Source organism: Poeciliopsis prolifica, unplaced genomic scaffold (assembly GCF_027474105.1).
Source record: "Poeciliopsis prolifica strain line A6 unplaced genomic scaffold, Auburn_PproV2 SCAFFOLD006, whole genome shotgun sequence".
Classification (NCBI taxonomy): domain Eukaryota; kingdom Metazoa; phylum Chordata; class Actinopteri; order Cyprinodontiformes; family Poeciliidae; genus Poeciliopsis; species Poeciliopsis prolifica.
In genome coordinates, this window is record NW_026562381.1 from 12815688 (window position 1) to 12832958 (window position 17271).

Genomic DNA, 17271 nt, shown 5'->3' on the forward strand with positions numbered 1-17271 from the left:
GTTATGTTTATTTTACATGATAAAACCAGAGAGCATGTTTACTTCTATTTATACAGCATAATTACAGTATTTCACAGAAGAAGAAGAAGACCAGGATGATTTAAGGCGTAAATGGTAGCTCAGTTTTTTAAAAGCAGTTTCTTACCGTCAATCTAAAGTTACAGAAAGTCCAGCATGTGTGGGATCTGCAGTCGTTTATGGCTAAAAAGTACTGAAAAATCTCCAGATTTGACTCTGGAAGAGCGCAGAGTTTTGACATGAACACACAGAAACCCTGTGCTGTCAGCAACTTTGTTACCTACATCTGTGAAATTACTTCTTAACATAAAAAACAACCAACTCAGCCAATTGCATGTCAGCAACTCATATTTAATATAATAGAACACACCTGCTGTCATTAGCCTCATTTGTAATTAGAATTAATTATACCAGAGCTATTATGACTATTATGATTTTAACCTTACAGGAGAAACAAAGTTAAAAAAAAATTCATTAGGATTTTGAAAGTAACATCAGCTGATAAACACAACATTTTATAACATATTTCCAGTAGCCATCAACAGGTAGAGACTAATCCTTATTATTTACATCATTATTTAGAAAAACAATACAATGAATCTATGCTTTTTGTTTTTCCATGTGTAACAGCATTTAGGTTGCAATATTCAATGTTCTCTCTATGCATATTTGTCCGTCATGCTGCCTTGGTGCTCTTGGGGGCCCCCTGGTGGCCTGGGGGCCCTGAACACACGTGCCCTGGTCCAGAGCATCTACATATTTTCTTTTTGTTGGACTCAAAGCCACAGGTTCGCTACGCATTGCACATATTTACCTACTGAAATGGCACGGGTCACTTCTGCTTCAGACTTGTGAAAACAAACATTTAGGGGCTTCCTTGATTTTCACTTTTTACTTATAAAATAAGAAATTGTATATTTGTATGGCAAAAATCCAACCTGAGAAAAAGAAATACTTTCAATATGAAAGATTTTCCTACTAACTGCCTCCCTGACCTTTCAAACTTATCAAGCAAACATCGTGGGACTGTGATGCAGACAGTGCGTTAGATGAGAAGACTGCAGCCCAGCCTGTTGACTCAGTAAACCAAAAGCTTCTGAGTTATTCCCGGCGAGGTTCGTCTTGGCTGAAGTGTGGGCCTGGCTCCTGGTCTTCGGGTTGTGGAAGACTCACTTCCTAGTTGTGTCAAGGTGTCGGCAGCCTGTCTGTTCCTCGGGACATTGTCTGCCTCCGAGCAGGAAAGGAAGGAAGTCTTAATCATCCTGGTCACGACCGGAGGGCGCCACACACTGGCCTTCCTCTGGGAGACACTTTTTACCGGCGATAGGTGTGTCCAAGTGAGGGGACCTCACACACACACACCCGCACACTCGGGGACATGGGTCATTGACTGTCCCCTGTTGTCCTTTGCTGTATTTACAGTAAGGTGTGTGCCAACCATTGGATCTGAACGCATGCCAACACCTTCCTCTGCAGACTATTTCAGGAATATAAGATGCAAACAAACAGAGGAAGGATGTAGGAGGGGAGCAGGGTTCGTGACTGTCATGTTTTTTCTGTCTATTGCATCTGACGCAGTGATTTTCCATTCCTGTGCAGGTTGCAGGATCATTTCCAGAGGGACCGCACTGCTTCTCGCTTAAAGATTTTAAAAAAACTTAGTCAAAGTTTGCAAATACGATTATCTTGTCTTGCTTGTGCCCCAAAAAGAGGAACATGTTTTGGAGTAAATTGTCCAAATCGACTCCAGAACAAAACCTAAACACTTTGCAAAGTTGCTGGACGAAGCCAGTAAGACAGAGTTATGAGTCCATACCAACATCGGCTGAAAAACGAAGAAGACGTCACTCTAAAAGCAAGACAAAAAGCTACTTTACAGTTTACAAATGCACTCAGACACAAAGACTTCAACCTGAAGGGAAGTTTATAATATTTGGATAAAGAAAGAGGAAATATTGCTTATTAACTATGAGGTATGGCGGTGGCAGCATCATGATGTGTTTTTTCCAAAAAAGGAGCTGGTGCACTTAATTTAAAATACTGCATCTTAAGGAAATAACAGAGTTTGGTAACTAATTACATTTATTCAAGTTGCATTTTGGAAATATTAGTACTGCTTTTATTACAATGTACTTTTCACTTTTACTTTATTCTAAAATATTTCAACTCTTGAGTAAAATTTGTGGATTTTCTACCCACTGAATGAAAAACAAACATGTTTTAACCATAAACTCACCAAACAGACACAGACCGGCAGTTTTCATAAAAGTTTCACAAGCTTTTTATTGAAAGAAACTAATTTGGAAAAATGTTTTTTTATTTGCCTGATTTTGTTGACATAATTATTTTTTTTAATTATGTCAGTTTTATTAATTATTGTCATTTTGGTCCATCTAATATTATGATCATTTGAGTCGCCTTTTTTGCCAAATACCTGAGTAATTTCTTGGTAGCTACTTTCTACTTTTACTCTAAACATGTCGATGTGGTGCTACTACAAGATTATTCAACCTGATAATAATAATTATACAAAATAATTGAATAATGAATAATTTAAAGAGATCTTTGTCAGCCCAAAAACAAGTATTGTAAAGATTTTAAGAGAAATGTAAAGCCATTACAAATAAAAACCACAAGCATAATCTTTATTTTTGTCTGCTTTTCTAAAAATATATAATTTCTCATCAGGAATCCTTGTCACTCAACAGCACAGCAGCATTTAAAAATAAATTAAAATTACACTGATTATTTTCCTCCAAGGCGTCTCCGGGATAGTGCTGCATTTTTCTAAAATGCACTGCCATCCTGTGGTCTGCAGGACAATTACGTTGATACGTGATCACCATCGGCTGTGAGGCGTCTGATTGTGTTTTCCTCATTTAACAATAACACTCATGATGCCCTTCACCCCACTCCCACTTCCCTCTGACCGCTTCCACAGCCTCTCCCCAAAGCAAACAGAGCTGCAAAAACACTCCATTAATCACACAAAAGGAACCATTAATGAATTCAGAGAACATTTGAAGTTGCAATTTAATAAGAAGTGAAAGAGAAACATCTGTGACGCAGCTTGTATTTCTGTCTGACAGAGGCTTTTTATGCAAAAAAAAAAATTGGGGGGGAAAAAAGAGGATGAAAGGAAGAAAATTAAATGTTCACTCCCTGGAGACAGAAACGCCCACACAATGACATTCCCAGACCTCACAGATGCAGATGAGCAGCGGGTTAACCACGTTCACACCTCTCACCTAAATTCAGAACAATGCGTTTGGTTCTTTCCCATGAAAACTCCTGACTTTAACCCAACCTCAGGCAGCCGAGACAACGACTCATTACGCTAAATAAAGAGTTTATCTGGAAAAAGGAAAAAACATCAGCAGTTTACAAAAACATCTGTGGAGATTGAAGCAAGAACAACATCTTGTACTTCGACCTATGACCTTTAAAGACTCTCTGCTCTCCTGCCAATTTCTGCAGGCCACCTGAATTACACAACATGGCCCCCAAATGAACTTAATTCAACCAAAATTTCTTGATTGCTGCTCATTACAGTCACACGAAGGACAGCTGCAGCTTCTTATTCCACAAAAATGAGACTATAAAGGTTAATAAATTTAAAAATAATCCATATTAACTCATTATGTTAGTTAATTAACACAACTCTGGTGACTGGCTGGTCTTGGACCATTTTATTTATCAACTGGCATTTTTATTCAGTTTTTAGTGCAAATATTTGAATGCACCTGAAAGAAGACAAAACAAACTTACAATTAACTTTTTGGCAAGATATAGAAGCTTAATTTAAGTAAATAATTCCTTAGTATTGAAGAAAAAGTCCTTGTTCCACTTAAAATAAGACATTTTTTTCCATCGCATAAGTGAAAAGTGTCTTGCTGAAAAATAACTTGAAAGTTATTTGTGTCTTATTTCAAGCTTACTAAATATTTAGATTAGATTATTTTTCATTTTTAGTGAATAGTTTGATTTCAACCATTTCTACCGTCACTAATTATGAATAGTAAGTTATTTCAATGCTCAAATAAACATGAACTTTTCGTGAATTTTAAATTAACCAACTCTGTTGCACATTATTTTGAGCAGGAGCACACTAATTCTAATAACTAGAAGATATTTATGCCTTTACCATACAGTATTTGTAAACTATTTTATGTGTTTTAAGAGTCTATTTGCTTTGATTGATTGAAATAGATGATATTATCAAGGTATTCAATCAGGAAACATAATGTAGCTCAAACATCTGCAGCTCCAGTAGAGTCCCGCTTTTCTTGTTTCAAATACTTTTAAACAAAAACCAAAAACTGAAACCGCGTAGTGAAAGAAATCATCCAACTCAGTGTGATTCAACCACACACATCAACAAAGATCTGCTCTGCAATCCATCAGTCAAGCTTGTACAAATTATAATCTATTAAAGCTTCTTGATTGCCTTCATGTGTCTGCAGCAATACTTTACCCCAAAGAACATATTTTGTCACCAAAATATTTCAAAAATTTCTAAAGCAAGCTGCATTTTTATGAAGCATTAGTTAACCCAAACAAATTACTTCATATTTCCTTTCTGACAGATTTATGGCAGTTTCTGCCACATAACTGCAAAGCAATTGGATGCAACAAGGATGAAAGGAGAAGGGATCGCCAGTCGCTGCGCAATAACAAACGGCTTGAACCATGAGGGTCTGCTGCTGCACATTTTGCTTAAATTCACCAAACATGCAGACAGAAGCAGCAGAGAGAAAGAGAGGCGTTAACACTGCAGACATGCATCTGAGCAGCAACGCCTCTCCATCATGTTTGCATTAATGATGTCGCTATGGCTGCAGCATCTGGTGCCCAGGTCCTGCTGGTGCAGCAACACTCAGGACGCCTCCTTTGCCCCCTACCAGGAAGGTAAACAACAGGGTGAACTGGTGTTCACTGCTCCATGTGTGTGAGAGCAAAAACAGCTCAACTTCAGAATCAAATGTTTCTACATCAGCAAAGTTTAAAGGGGCAGTCTTAAGTGTTTCCCAGACACATAATCCACAAATATTACTAAAAGAAATTCAAACTCTTGAAATTGGGCCTCTGTCTCTTAAAAAGTCAAAAGTCCTGCTCATTCTGAAACTCCGCCTGCAGGAAGTCATCACAACATGGCTCCTCTATTAACCCTTTAACAACGTTTTTACCAGCGTTTCTGAGCAGCAACGCCTTGCTGTGCTCCAATAATGAGCACAGCTTTTCCACCAGGTGTTTGCTAATTGCTGCTGGCTAGTCTGAAGGAGCTGATTGGGTGAGGGCTGCTCTGTGAAACTGCAACTCTGAGGAGGAGCTGTGTTTTAAAGGCAGAGCTTGGTCCACCCAGGTGTTTCGTACAGCTGAATGGTTGCCATGTAGATGAGAGGATTTCTCAAACAAAGAAACACTAAAGGGAAGGTTTTTGATGAGGAAATGATTTTATAACATAATGTAAAGCTCAGAAAGGTAATTTTGCACAAAACTGCCCCTTTAAAGAGTCATCACAATGACAAATTAAATAGTCAAAGTTCAGTTTTATTAGATTTGTAACAGATTCTGAATCCCATTTGGGTAGCAGAAACTGAAAGAATAACCAAATATTAATAGGTGTTTTAATCTGCTTACATCAAACCTATTAGTAAAGCAACGGGTGGATTCAGATGTTTCCTTCAACAATAAACAAGTTCCAACTGTACTATTTACAGAAAGTAATAAACTCCGAATTGCTGTAACAGAAATACTTCCCCTTCACACGACATGTAAACAGGAAAGTCTGCGGATGATTTGATTTTTACGGCCGATCACGTCGATGAACAACCAAAACCACCCAGACCCCTGCCTTGTAGCATCTCCTATCAGGGAGCCAGGCAGCTGCAGCTCCTTCATTTAATCAATAACATCCAGCACACAGACTGTTTGGGGTTGATTTAACCCCACATACCCACATCTAAAAATATTTCTCAGAAAATCATTTGTTTTCGTCAATATGAGTAAATTCCATCGCGACCAAATGGTCGTTGTTTTCTCTTTTTGCTGTTTTAAAAAAATGACGGTACAAGATGTTCTTGCAGGGCTTTTTTTTTTGTTTACTAATTAGTTTATTTGATTTGCTGATAACAAATTTTATGTGGCGTTTCCACATGTTTTGATTGATGACATATTGACGTATTTTCTCTGTCTGTAACACTTTTCTTTTGAACATTTCCTCATGTTTATCTCCAGCAATAATTTGCATACTGATGGGATATATTACACAACACAAACTGTAAGTAATTAAAGGAAGAAAGAATATTTGAGTATGTTGCTGTCAGTAAAACAGCCCATAAACAAAATACGTGGCTCTTGTTTCCACGTTTTTCTATGCAGATGTTTTAAATTAGAGATTAAAAATCATAACTGGTGCCTCTGCGTCAACTATTTGTCTAAAAATAGCCGCACATGTTACTAGTTTACCTCCTTTCCTGTGGTCACTTCTCAAACATCTGTAAGTTGTACTGGTATTCTAATTACATTATAACGCCAGTTTTTATGTAATCTTGTGATTTTTATTCACAAAATCTATTCAGTTTAGTTTAAAACAATAACTTATTCATTATTGAGTGATTATAACAATTAAATAACTTAAAAAATTATTTGATTTACTTAAAAAAACTTAAGTAATTAAGTAACTTAACCAAACATGGAGAAAACTCTGTATAATAGTATATGTGACTTAATAATATGAAGTTATATAATAACTTAAGTTATTATCAACTTACTATTAAGTTATTAATAACTCAAATTAAAAATGTCTTCACTGATTAACTTAATTTAATAACTTAAGTTAAAACTAACTTATCAACTTAATGAGTCAATAATAACTTATTTAGCTAATAAGTTAACTTCATAACTTAACATAATAACTTAAGTTACTTAAGTTATTAAGTATGTTGATGCATTATTGTTTTATCTTCTGCAATATATGCATAAAAAACTGTTTTAAAACAAACACCTGTCATAAAAAAGCTAAATTATTTGCAGGTGAAGGAAGAAAGTAAGGAAGGAGCTCAAAAGCATAATTTAGAGAAAAAAAGTAATTTTGTGAATTAAAATGAATACGTCACACAGCTTCACAATGACAATAAAAAACAGCTTTGGATTCTTCGAGAAATCAATTTCTAATTAAATTGATATTTCTTACTCAGTTGAATGAAGCCAAGGCATAGACAACTCTTCATCTCCTCTCTCCTCCAATCAACAATCCTCATCAATCCTCCAATCAACAATCCTCATAAAGCCCAGCGATTTCTACACAACCTCACATGACCTTACGATCTGCCGTAAGGTCATGATGCCACTTTGTAGAGATCCCAGGCCTTCCTTTTCTTTCCGCCCTCCTCTTCTTTTTTCATTTGGAAAGCTCCTGCTGCTCGGATCCACTTCTCCTCTTTCTTTGCTTTGATCAGGAGGATCTCAGTGATGGTGAGATGAAGCTTCTTGAAGTTTCGTCTCTCTACCAACACTACCATGGCTCCTGATGCCTTGGCAGGCATCCTTATCTATCCTACTGCAGTGTTTCTCAATTCCAGTCCTCAGGCCCCCTGCTCTGCATGTTTTAGATCTGCCTCTGATCCAGAACAGCTGATCCAAATGATTGCATGACCTCTTCTGAAGCCGTCAAGTACTGCAGAAGTCTGTTAATTCAACCCAGATTCAATCCAGGTGTGGCAGAAGGGAAACGCCTGCAACATGCAGAGCCGAGGGGCCTGAGGACTGGAATTGAGAAACACTGCCCTACTGACATCTCTCTACATGCACCTTCCATAAACCCTTGAAGGCATCATTGTCCCTTTGCTATGCTTGTCACCTCAGTTTTCTTGTACTATTATTCTGCAGGCACCCATCTACCTTTGCCTTTACTCACCTTTGGGCTGGAAGCCCAAGACATGGGCTTCCAGCTCATATCTTTCCTTTCAATTCTCAACCAGTCTATACATATTCCTCTCTGCAGGTCGTCTTTTCCTCTGGTCGTCTTCTCAAGCATTCTTTATCATTTCTACTCTTGATATTTTCAGTGGAACCAGCTCCTCTTGTTCTCTAGGTGTCTTATTTGGTAAAACTGCGCGTCAGTGTTTTAATGGCATGAAACGAATCTTCTCAAAGAACTTTTTTTGCTTCTGCTGCTTCTTCAGTTCCTTTGCGAAACACGACAAACTACGTTGTCAACTAAGTTGTGCTCAATAAGGGCCAGCGTACTTCCAGAGGAGCAGCCTAAAGTTTTTGTGATGTTCTTAAATACTTTCTGGCACAGGCGATTGATGTCTTTCTCCTTAATCTCAAATTCCTGTGTCTCCACTCTGGCCCAGATTTCCCACAAGCCTTTCTTCCGTGGCTTCCAGGTGGTCGGGAAAGAAACAGGCCTTTGCCTTCTTTACACTTGTTGACATTAGTGATTTCACAAAAAGGCGGACCGTCTGTTCCCTGTCTGTCTCAGACATCCCAGAGGATGGGATGTCATTCTCTGTCTCAAACGGCTCGACTCAGACGGCAGCCATTTTGTAGATATATATATTTCTCTTGCACATTGGTGAAGAGTGTTAATAGTTTTTTCCCTCGTTGCTCTGGAAGTCATTGTTTACGTTTTTCCATCTAAGATGGCGCTGATCACATTCGGTTCAGGTTATGTCAAAACGGTTCATATTTAAATACACCAAATAAGGAGAATGGTGATCCGAGTTAAAAAGAAATGCAAATGAAACTATTCAAAAAATTATTCCACTCCACTGATTGATGTTTCACAATAAATTATTGCTCTGAAGTGGAAATGAGACATTCTTCAGTACCTTAATTCTGTCACTTGATGGCAGTGTTGCACTATTTTACGGTTCTTCACAAACAGAAAATAACAGCTTATTTTAACTAAACCAAAGGATTGTAAAACAAAAAAAGAGAAAGATTTACAATTCATAAGAAGAAATATAAACTGTATCAACGGTATAACATGTAAATATATTCCTTCCCATGTATTTGTCTCTCTTACAAACAAGATCAATAAATATATCAATTAAGGGCAGTTCACAGACCATGGAAGGGTGGAGCTGGGAAAAGAATACCAGTTTTCCATTTGCTGTATCCAAGGGTACTAACTGAAAATTTTGTGGAAGGAAAAACTTCGGCAATAAAAAGGATCCAGGCAAAAGCGTTTAGAGGATTACGAGACAAAGCCCATTCAAGAGATCCATTATTTATTTGTTATTTATTTATTTGGTTGGAAGCTGTTGGACTGGACTGGCAGTGGACAGTGAAGGTTAACAAGGACCCCCCCAATTTACATTTGCTAATCTAAATTACATTTTGTAAATCTAAACTGAGGTTCTTCTCAGATAAATAAACATGTGGAAAACATGTTAAAATAACATGTTTTCCACCTTTCATCATCGTTCATGTGAGCCTGTTAGACTATGAAATGTGCTTAAATGATGAGTCAGCACAAGGGGGCATCGTTTGGTCCAAAAAGCTTCACTTAGTGTGAAAACTGCAAAATTACAAAATAACACAATCTATCAAAGTGAGAGTATGAATGGAAAACACACTGAAAATAAATGTATATTGTTAGAATTGGCTTATTCGAGTTGTTTTATTCTGCAGTTTAAGTCTAAAAAGCACACATTTATGCTTTTGCGTGCAGCTATTTTGTAACTAACAATGAAAGAAAATTGTGGGAAAATGTCAAAAAGAAACTAAAAATGATGCGTGGCTCTTTTACAGGATGTTTCTGCAGATCATTGTGCAGCGTCTCACTTTTACTGTCTCATAAACTTTTTTGTGACCAATAAACAAGTAGACCGTGATTTAAAGAAGGATAACATGAGTGATTAATGTGCACCTTTTCTCAAATGTGTTTGATTGTTTCAGTCGATAATTGAACTCTTTTTCTCTCTTTCTTTTAGTGAAGCTCCAGATTAAAAGCAGCCTGAGCGGACAGCAGTGACTGATGGTGCCACCGGCCTCTGTTTGTCTCTGTGAGGAGGAGAGGGGGCTGCAGGAGTTTCCTTGTAACCGGAATTAGCTGTGAAGTGCGACCTTGAGGTGTGAACGGAATACGAAACAAGAAAAAGTCTCTCATACTTTGCACCTCGTTTGCAAGTGAATATCCTGACAAATAAGTCCGGGTTTACGTGTGAAGCGTGGTCACGGTTCCCACAGTAAAATTTCAAACATGGTTTCGTTTTAATTCAGAGTGATAAAAGTTTAAATGGTCACCAATCCTAAGTGACGAAGGTAAATTATTTTAACAAGCTATTTATTGTAAAAGTTCATCTGTGCGTAATTACGCACAGGCCTCCTTGTTTGCGTGTGTGGACGTGCAGGCCGGTTTTATTGCCCGTGTGTGCAGCTGATAGGCCCTGGTGATAATTTATTCATGGAGTGGGTAACCCGTGCTCGGGATAGGCCCACTGTCACAGGATGACGCGCTGCAGGGCAGACGCAAGGGACACTCGGGCCTGCAGCACCGGTCACTTCCATTCAGATGTAAATCTGCGAGGATCGAAGAGTTGGCCGACGTCAGGCAGGCCGCAGTGTACCTTTAGCTTCTTGTCATTTGGTCGCATCATGTAAAGCTGGAGACAAACTGCATTTCACACTGGGAACCCATTTGGACTACAAAGAGCGCAGGGATCGACGCTAACAGTTGGCAGGGTCAAAATGTCGCTGCATTTTTCCCTCTGCTGCTGAAAAGAAAAACTTTCCAACTTTTTTTTTTTTTTTTTTTTTTTACAAAACATGTACGTTGGATACTTACTGGATAAAGAAAGCGGATGTATCACCAAGGACCAGTAAGAAGATCAAGCATCAATCTTCCTCCACAGAACTTCGTTTCGTCTCCACAGTACCCCGAATTTACAGGATACCATCATGTGCCAAACATGGACACGCACGCACAATCCGGGGCCAGTTGGGGACCCTCATATGGCGCCCCGAGAGAGGACTGGGGTGCATATAGTCTTGGACCTCCTAACAATCTTCCTCCCCCCATGAACAACCCGTCCCCTGGACAAGTTCCTTACTGTTCGTCCGAGTACAGTCACATGCACCCCCCCGGAGCTGCGGCGCTGCAGCCGCCGCCGGACAACGTTACTGTTGCACAGCTTTCTCCTGAGAGAGAAAGGCGCAATTCATACCAGTGGATGAGCAAAACAGCACAAGCATCTTCTACAGGTGAGAGAGTCATCTTGGACAGATGTAGGCCTCCATTTTCCGCCATAAATCTGGATTTTACGCAGACGCAAGCCATCTCCCATAACCTCTAAAATGATCCCCGAGAATAACTCAATCTATAAGTGATAAATGTAATAAACCTTCAGCTTTGCCAACTATACTCTCTGCTCTTGTGGGTGGAAATAAAAAAAATGGTGTGAGGAATCGGCGTCGTGCCCAGTTGTGATGTAAATGTCATTATTCCTGGAGTTGTGAGCTCGACTTCCTTGTTACATTGTTTGCTGCTTCCATCGCTGCCAGTCATATCCACTTTGATATGCGCCACATTCCTTCCCTGCTTTACCCAGAAAGAGTCACTTTTTCTCGGCTTTTTCCAAACACACGCAGCTGGGAGCGTTTATCAGAAATAACATAAGCCCATTGTTTAACTGTCTCAATATTAAATATTTCTAAATCAACTGTTTTACATTTGAATTTACTTCATTTCTCTTTTATAGCTCAATTTAAAGACGAATAAACGAAATACATTTCACAGTTAATTTCCACATATTTGTTTCTAACGTCAGTTTATGCGTAATAACTAAGAGAAAAGCCAGACCTAGTTCTTTGAAATTCGCTTTGTCATCAGAACCAGGTCAAAAGCAGCTCAATTTGCGTATCTGAGGAGAAGATGTGGATTTCAGAGGAAGGATGCGGCGCTCAGACAGGCCTGGCCAAGCCTGGCCAACCGGCTGTCTGCAGAACCACGACCATCCAGATCAAAACAAACAAACAAACAAACAAAAAAAGCCGTCTTGTCCTCACCGCATGCATTTGTCTTGTTCTCAGGTAAAACAAGAACGAAGGAGAAGTACAGGGTTGTGTACACAGACCACCAGAGGCTGGAGCTGGAGAAGGAGTTTCACTTCAACAGATACATCACCATCAGGAGGAAATCCGAACTGGCTGTCAACCTGGGTCTGTCGGAAAGACAGGTATGCATAAAATACTCTCATGCGTAATGTTGATCCATTCAGAAGAGCTGTAAAAGTTTTGGTCATAAATTATTACCAAAGCTTGATGGAAAGGTGGGAAAGCATGGACAATATTGGCTGTAGTGAAAATAATGTGGCATTTCTCCAATTCGTAGCACAAAAATGTGTTCTTACAATCTTATACTTTGTTTCTCTGATTTTATTTTGTTTATTTTCAGAGAAGCAGAAAACTTAACAATTTTACAGATTTTACATATAAATATGACACTAGAAGAGGCTTGGGAAATGATTAGCATCAGATGTGGCATAATTCAGCTATTTTATTTTTTAAAGACTTAATAAAATCTGGCAAAGTTTCCTCTAAAAATTCAGGGAATTATTATTCAACCGTCTGAGCAGTTTCAAAGCAAATACTTATAATATGAAGGTTGTTTTTAACATTGTTTTACATTATTTCATTGAAATAAAAAATAGATATAACTAAACGTCCTCTCAAAGAATCTCCATTTGTTCATCCACATCCTGTGCAAGTTTTATGACAAATGCATGCTTTCTAATATTCATCTGTTTTTATTTTATTCCAAATGGTTATATGGTAAAAGAAAGAGTATGGTGTTGTTTCTTTAAATATACTGGATATTAGGATTTATCTTGTTTATTGTTTTTTGACAAAAATGACTTAAAAGAGATTTTTTAAAAAATATATAGACATGGTATTGTTTTATTTTTTAATTTTTTGTGTTTGTTTTACTTTATCAAAAACCTTGGAAAATCTTACAAATATATTTTGCGTTTTACACCAAAACCCCAATTTATTTTTACTATATTGAAACAGAAGGAAATGCAACAAGATATGTATATTAACAAGCTACAATTTTATTAAATTACAAAAATATAAAGTTAAATATAGTTTTGGATGTTCAAAAGAAGAGTTGCCTATACTAATATAATATAATATAATATAATATAATATAATATAATATAATATAATATAATATAATATAATATAATATAATCTTTTTAGTGCTGAATTTCACTGTTTGTGTCTTTTCTCAGGTGAAAATATGGTTTCAGAACCGCAGAGCCAAAGAGAGGAAGCTGATAAAGAAGAAATTGGGTCAGTCCGACGGCAGCAGCGGGTCTGTGCACAGTGACCCGGGTTCGGTGAGCCCTCTGCCGGTGCCGGGCTCCCTCAGCCCCACGGAGATCCACGGCTCTCTGTACCCTCCTCAGGGAATGAACACCTTGCCGTCTATCAGGAATATCCAGCAGGTGACTGTGACTCAGTAGAACCGTCCGAATGTGGACCGTCCGGTCCGCCATCTCTCCTAAATTGAGCACTCCAACACGCTGACATGCGGGACACTTGATGGGCAGCAGAAGGATCCGAACTCTCAACCCGTTTTGTTTGGTTTTGTTTTTTGTTTGTTTTGTTTTTTTATTACAACGACATGCTGGAGGCTCTTGAAATATTACTTTTGATAGAATAGTTCTAATGAAGTGGGAAATGTTTTTTCAACTCAAAAAAAAAAAAAGGCAAAAAAAAAAAAAAAAACAATAATAATAAAAAAAATCTTTAAATTGTTTGTGAGTTTATAAGATATAAATATGGTGCGTTGTTTGTGAGGAAGTGTATGTGCTTGGTAAAATTTAAGAAGAAAAGAGTCATTCCGGTAAAGTTTGAACCGATGCGTTTACTTGACAAATCATTTTTCACTTGTTTTTAGCACAAGGGCAGCTTTTAATGATGCGGATATATTGTCGTCTAATGGCAACTTTATAAATGTAAATAAAGTGTTTTTGTACAAGATTTATCACCTTTTATTTCCTTTTTTAAAATAATACACTCATTATAAATAACCTAAAATAAAATATGTTTGAACTCTTGTTTTCTATTGGCCGAAAAAAGTCTGCGGAACAAATCCGCTCTAATAAACTACAGCATCATAAAACGAGGCACCTTTTGCTGATCAGGGATTTTTCATTAAATATGGGGAAAACAAATGAGCATAGTTGAGGTTCTGTAGAGGTTTAAATTCAATTTCTAAAGATTATAAAGTCCAGAAATGTTTCTCTCTATGTTGAATGTGTTGGAAGTCAGGCTGGGTTTTATTCTAGGTCACTTTTCCCAATTTGACATGTTAACTGCGGCTTGTTATGTTAGAAATAAGTTGATCTACAGCCTTTGCCCTTGTGGGAATTTAATGGGTTAATTTATTACGTCTGAGTGGAGGACGTCCGTGTGTCAACTCTCTAAAAGATTGTTCCGCTGTTTTTCTGTCACGATGGACGGCGAGCACTTTCAGCTCTGGTGAATCGGAGCGCGATGAGGCCATAAAACTTTTCAGCTCTGGTTGCAAGAGGTTATGGTAGGCCGTTTTACCATATAATCATATCAAATCTAATCGCCTATTTTTTAAATATTTTTTTTAAAGTTCATGTCTGAAAGACCTCTGAAGCTAAAATATTGTTAAAATAACCCCCCCAAAACGAAAAAACGAAAACTCTAACTGAAGGAAAAGGTTAGGACACCGTTACCCTAAAATCTCTCTGGGGTCGAGATGTGCTTCAGCTTTAATCTCACTCTAATACGTCACAGTAATGATGTATTAGATATAGCTCCTGCTACAGCAAAAGCATTCCCAAACCATGACTCTTCCACCTCTATGCTTCACAGTTGGTATGAGGCTCTTTGCCTTGGATGTTTGGTTTATGTTAATAATTTTAGACTAATCTGTGCAAAGACAAACATTCCAGACATCCTGGGTTTTGTTTCTGTTCTTTCTAGCAAACCTCAGTCTGGTTCTCATGTTTTACTTTGACAAGTTAACTCAAGCAACCTGCTTCTGATTGTAGATGTACTTACACAATCACATTTTAATAACATTTTAGGGTTTTTGGATACTTCTTTTAGCATCTTGTGGTCTGCTCTAAGGGTAAACTTGATTGGATAGCCAAATGTTGGCAGCTGTTTTGAATGTCCTTACCTTATAGACGTCTTTCTGTGAAGTGGTAAGGCTTATTTGAATTACATAGAGCTCTTTAAGTCATTCATAAGGTGCTGCAGATATCAGACAGCCTTTTGGATGTGGGATGAAGGAATGTTGTCACACCAGAGCTGAATGCATTCTAGTAGCAAGCTGAAAATCTTAATGTGCCAACTACGCATGTATTTATTTTTAATTTATGCACTAAAACAAGGCACAGTGTATGCTTTTGCTGTTTTAGTTAGATACAATCCTTCAGGTGTACAAGAAAATAGTTTGTCGCTGTAACTTTCCTTGTTTTAAATGCATGGCAGCCATATTGGATTCTGGTATTTCTGCTTGTGGTCTTCAGGAGTACAAATATGACATCAACACAACATAACAAACCAAAACAATTTATTTTAGCCATTCCTCAATGTGGGAAAGACAAGAGAGCATATTGAAAAGAGGATGATGTGTGTTGGTCTTCATAAATCAAGAGATGCTTTCAAGTAAACAGATAATTACGTCTGTATCCATTGAATTACAGCAAAAAGTATAACGTTTAAAACAACTTAAACCAGGACCAAAGTTTATATTTTCAACATTCACAGAGAGAGGGTAATAGTAATGGAGGAGAAACAAATCTAAACTCTCACCAGGAGAAATGACACTTTTTTTTCAGACAGATCTTTTACCAGAGTTCACATTTACATTTGAAGGCATTGCATCTTTAATGTAATTTTTCCAGTAGCAAGTAATTTCATTTTTAGAAATAACATACAATTAGTTTTCAGTCACAAATACATCCTCTTTTCCTGGAGCTGCACTGGTGATATTTGAAGTGCAGAATAAATTTTAGGTATCTAAAATGTAGCTTTTACAAGTAAGTATTTTCAGAAGACACAATGCACTACATACTTCAAGATTTCTTTCATAAATATGACCCCACAAATTCCAACTGCTTCTTCAAGTTTCACAGTGTTAAAAAATATCTAAGATGTTTGAACAGGCAGTTTGTATTTGGAAGATGAGAACATGGAAACACATCTAACATTTCAAATAAGGAAAATGTAAATAATTTTACTATATGGTCTTTATTTCTACATCACAACATTACTAAGAGCATTTATTGTTACATATGAAAAAAATAAAATGTAAATTCCCTCAAAGATCCTGAATGTAATCCTGATTTAATATTCAATGAAAACACTTATGGGTGGATGGCAGGACGAAGTCATCTTCTCCATACGGAGCAAATATTCTGGACTTTCATCAAGCATAGATGTAAAGAAATCCTTTGACATGCTTTTGGTTCTGTTTCTTGGTTAATGAGCTTCTGATTGTTAATAATATATAAATTATAAGATATATTGTATATTCCCTACTCATTTCTCACCCCACATATTGGTGTCTTTTATTTTTGCACCCACAACTGTCGAAAAATTTGATTGGGAGTGTGTAATGAGTGTTTTTGAATATTGGGAATTATTAGGGGGATATTCACTAAAAAGGTCGTAGCATTATCAGATGATATTATATTTAAGTTTTGTAAATTTGTTTGTGACTATCAGCTGGTCAATTTTATGAGCGATGGTTTGTCATGGTAAGCATGTAATCATAAAAAACTCAGTATTAGTGCATAGGTGTCCTTGAGTCCAGCTTGCATCATCATCATCATCATCATCAGAAAGGCTACCGCTACGCTAATATGCTGCCTTGGCATGTTGCAGTTGGTGGGAGACTGAAAGGCTAAAATAACATCACTGTTTGACAATGTGTCCCACTTTTCTTTTAAAGCTAATCTTGAACTGGTGAGTTTCTCCAGTGATTGACTAATGCATCCGAGGTGCACAAAGGAGCATTATCACAGATCCTTCCTCTCCTAGCAGCTGCAGGACTTTAACAAACTCAATAAGTCTGTCTGACTATGCTATTATTGTTTTTTTTTTTAATTTTATTATTATTTAAAATGATCTTCCTGATGTCAAATTCCCACACAATAGGACAATAAAGGATATTTCTAAAATCTTTTTCTTTGAAAAATCCAAGTCTGCCTATTACATGGCAAACCGTCTTGCCATAGCGAGTTCCAGCTC

The 17271-nt window shown here is 37.4% G+C and overlaps 1 protein-coding gene across 1 annotated transcript; it reads left to right on the plus strand.

Moving 5' to 3' along the window:
• Nucleotides 1-10797: 10797 nt before the first annotated feature.
• On the plus strand, nt 10798-13704 carry LOC129360674 (homeobox protein CDX-1-like). The gene is given in 4 exon segments (XM_055031006.1): nt 10798-10831; nt 10834-11232; nt 12061-12206; nt 13263-13704. Coding segments are annotated over 4 exon segments (813 nt in total). The 3' UTR covers nt 13497-13704.
• The last annotated feature ends 3567 nt before the right edge of the window (nt 13705-17271 follow it).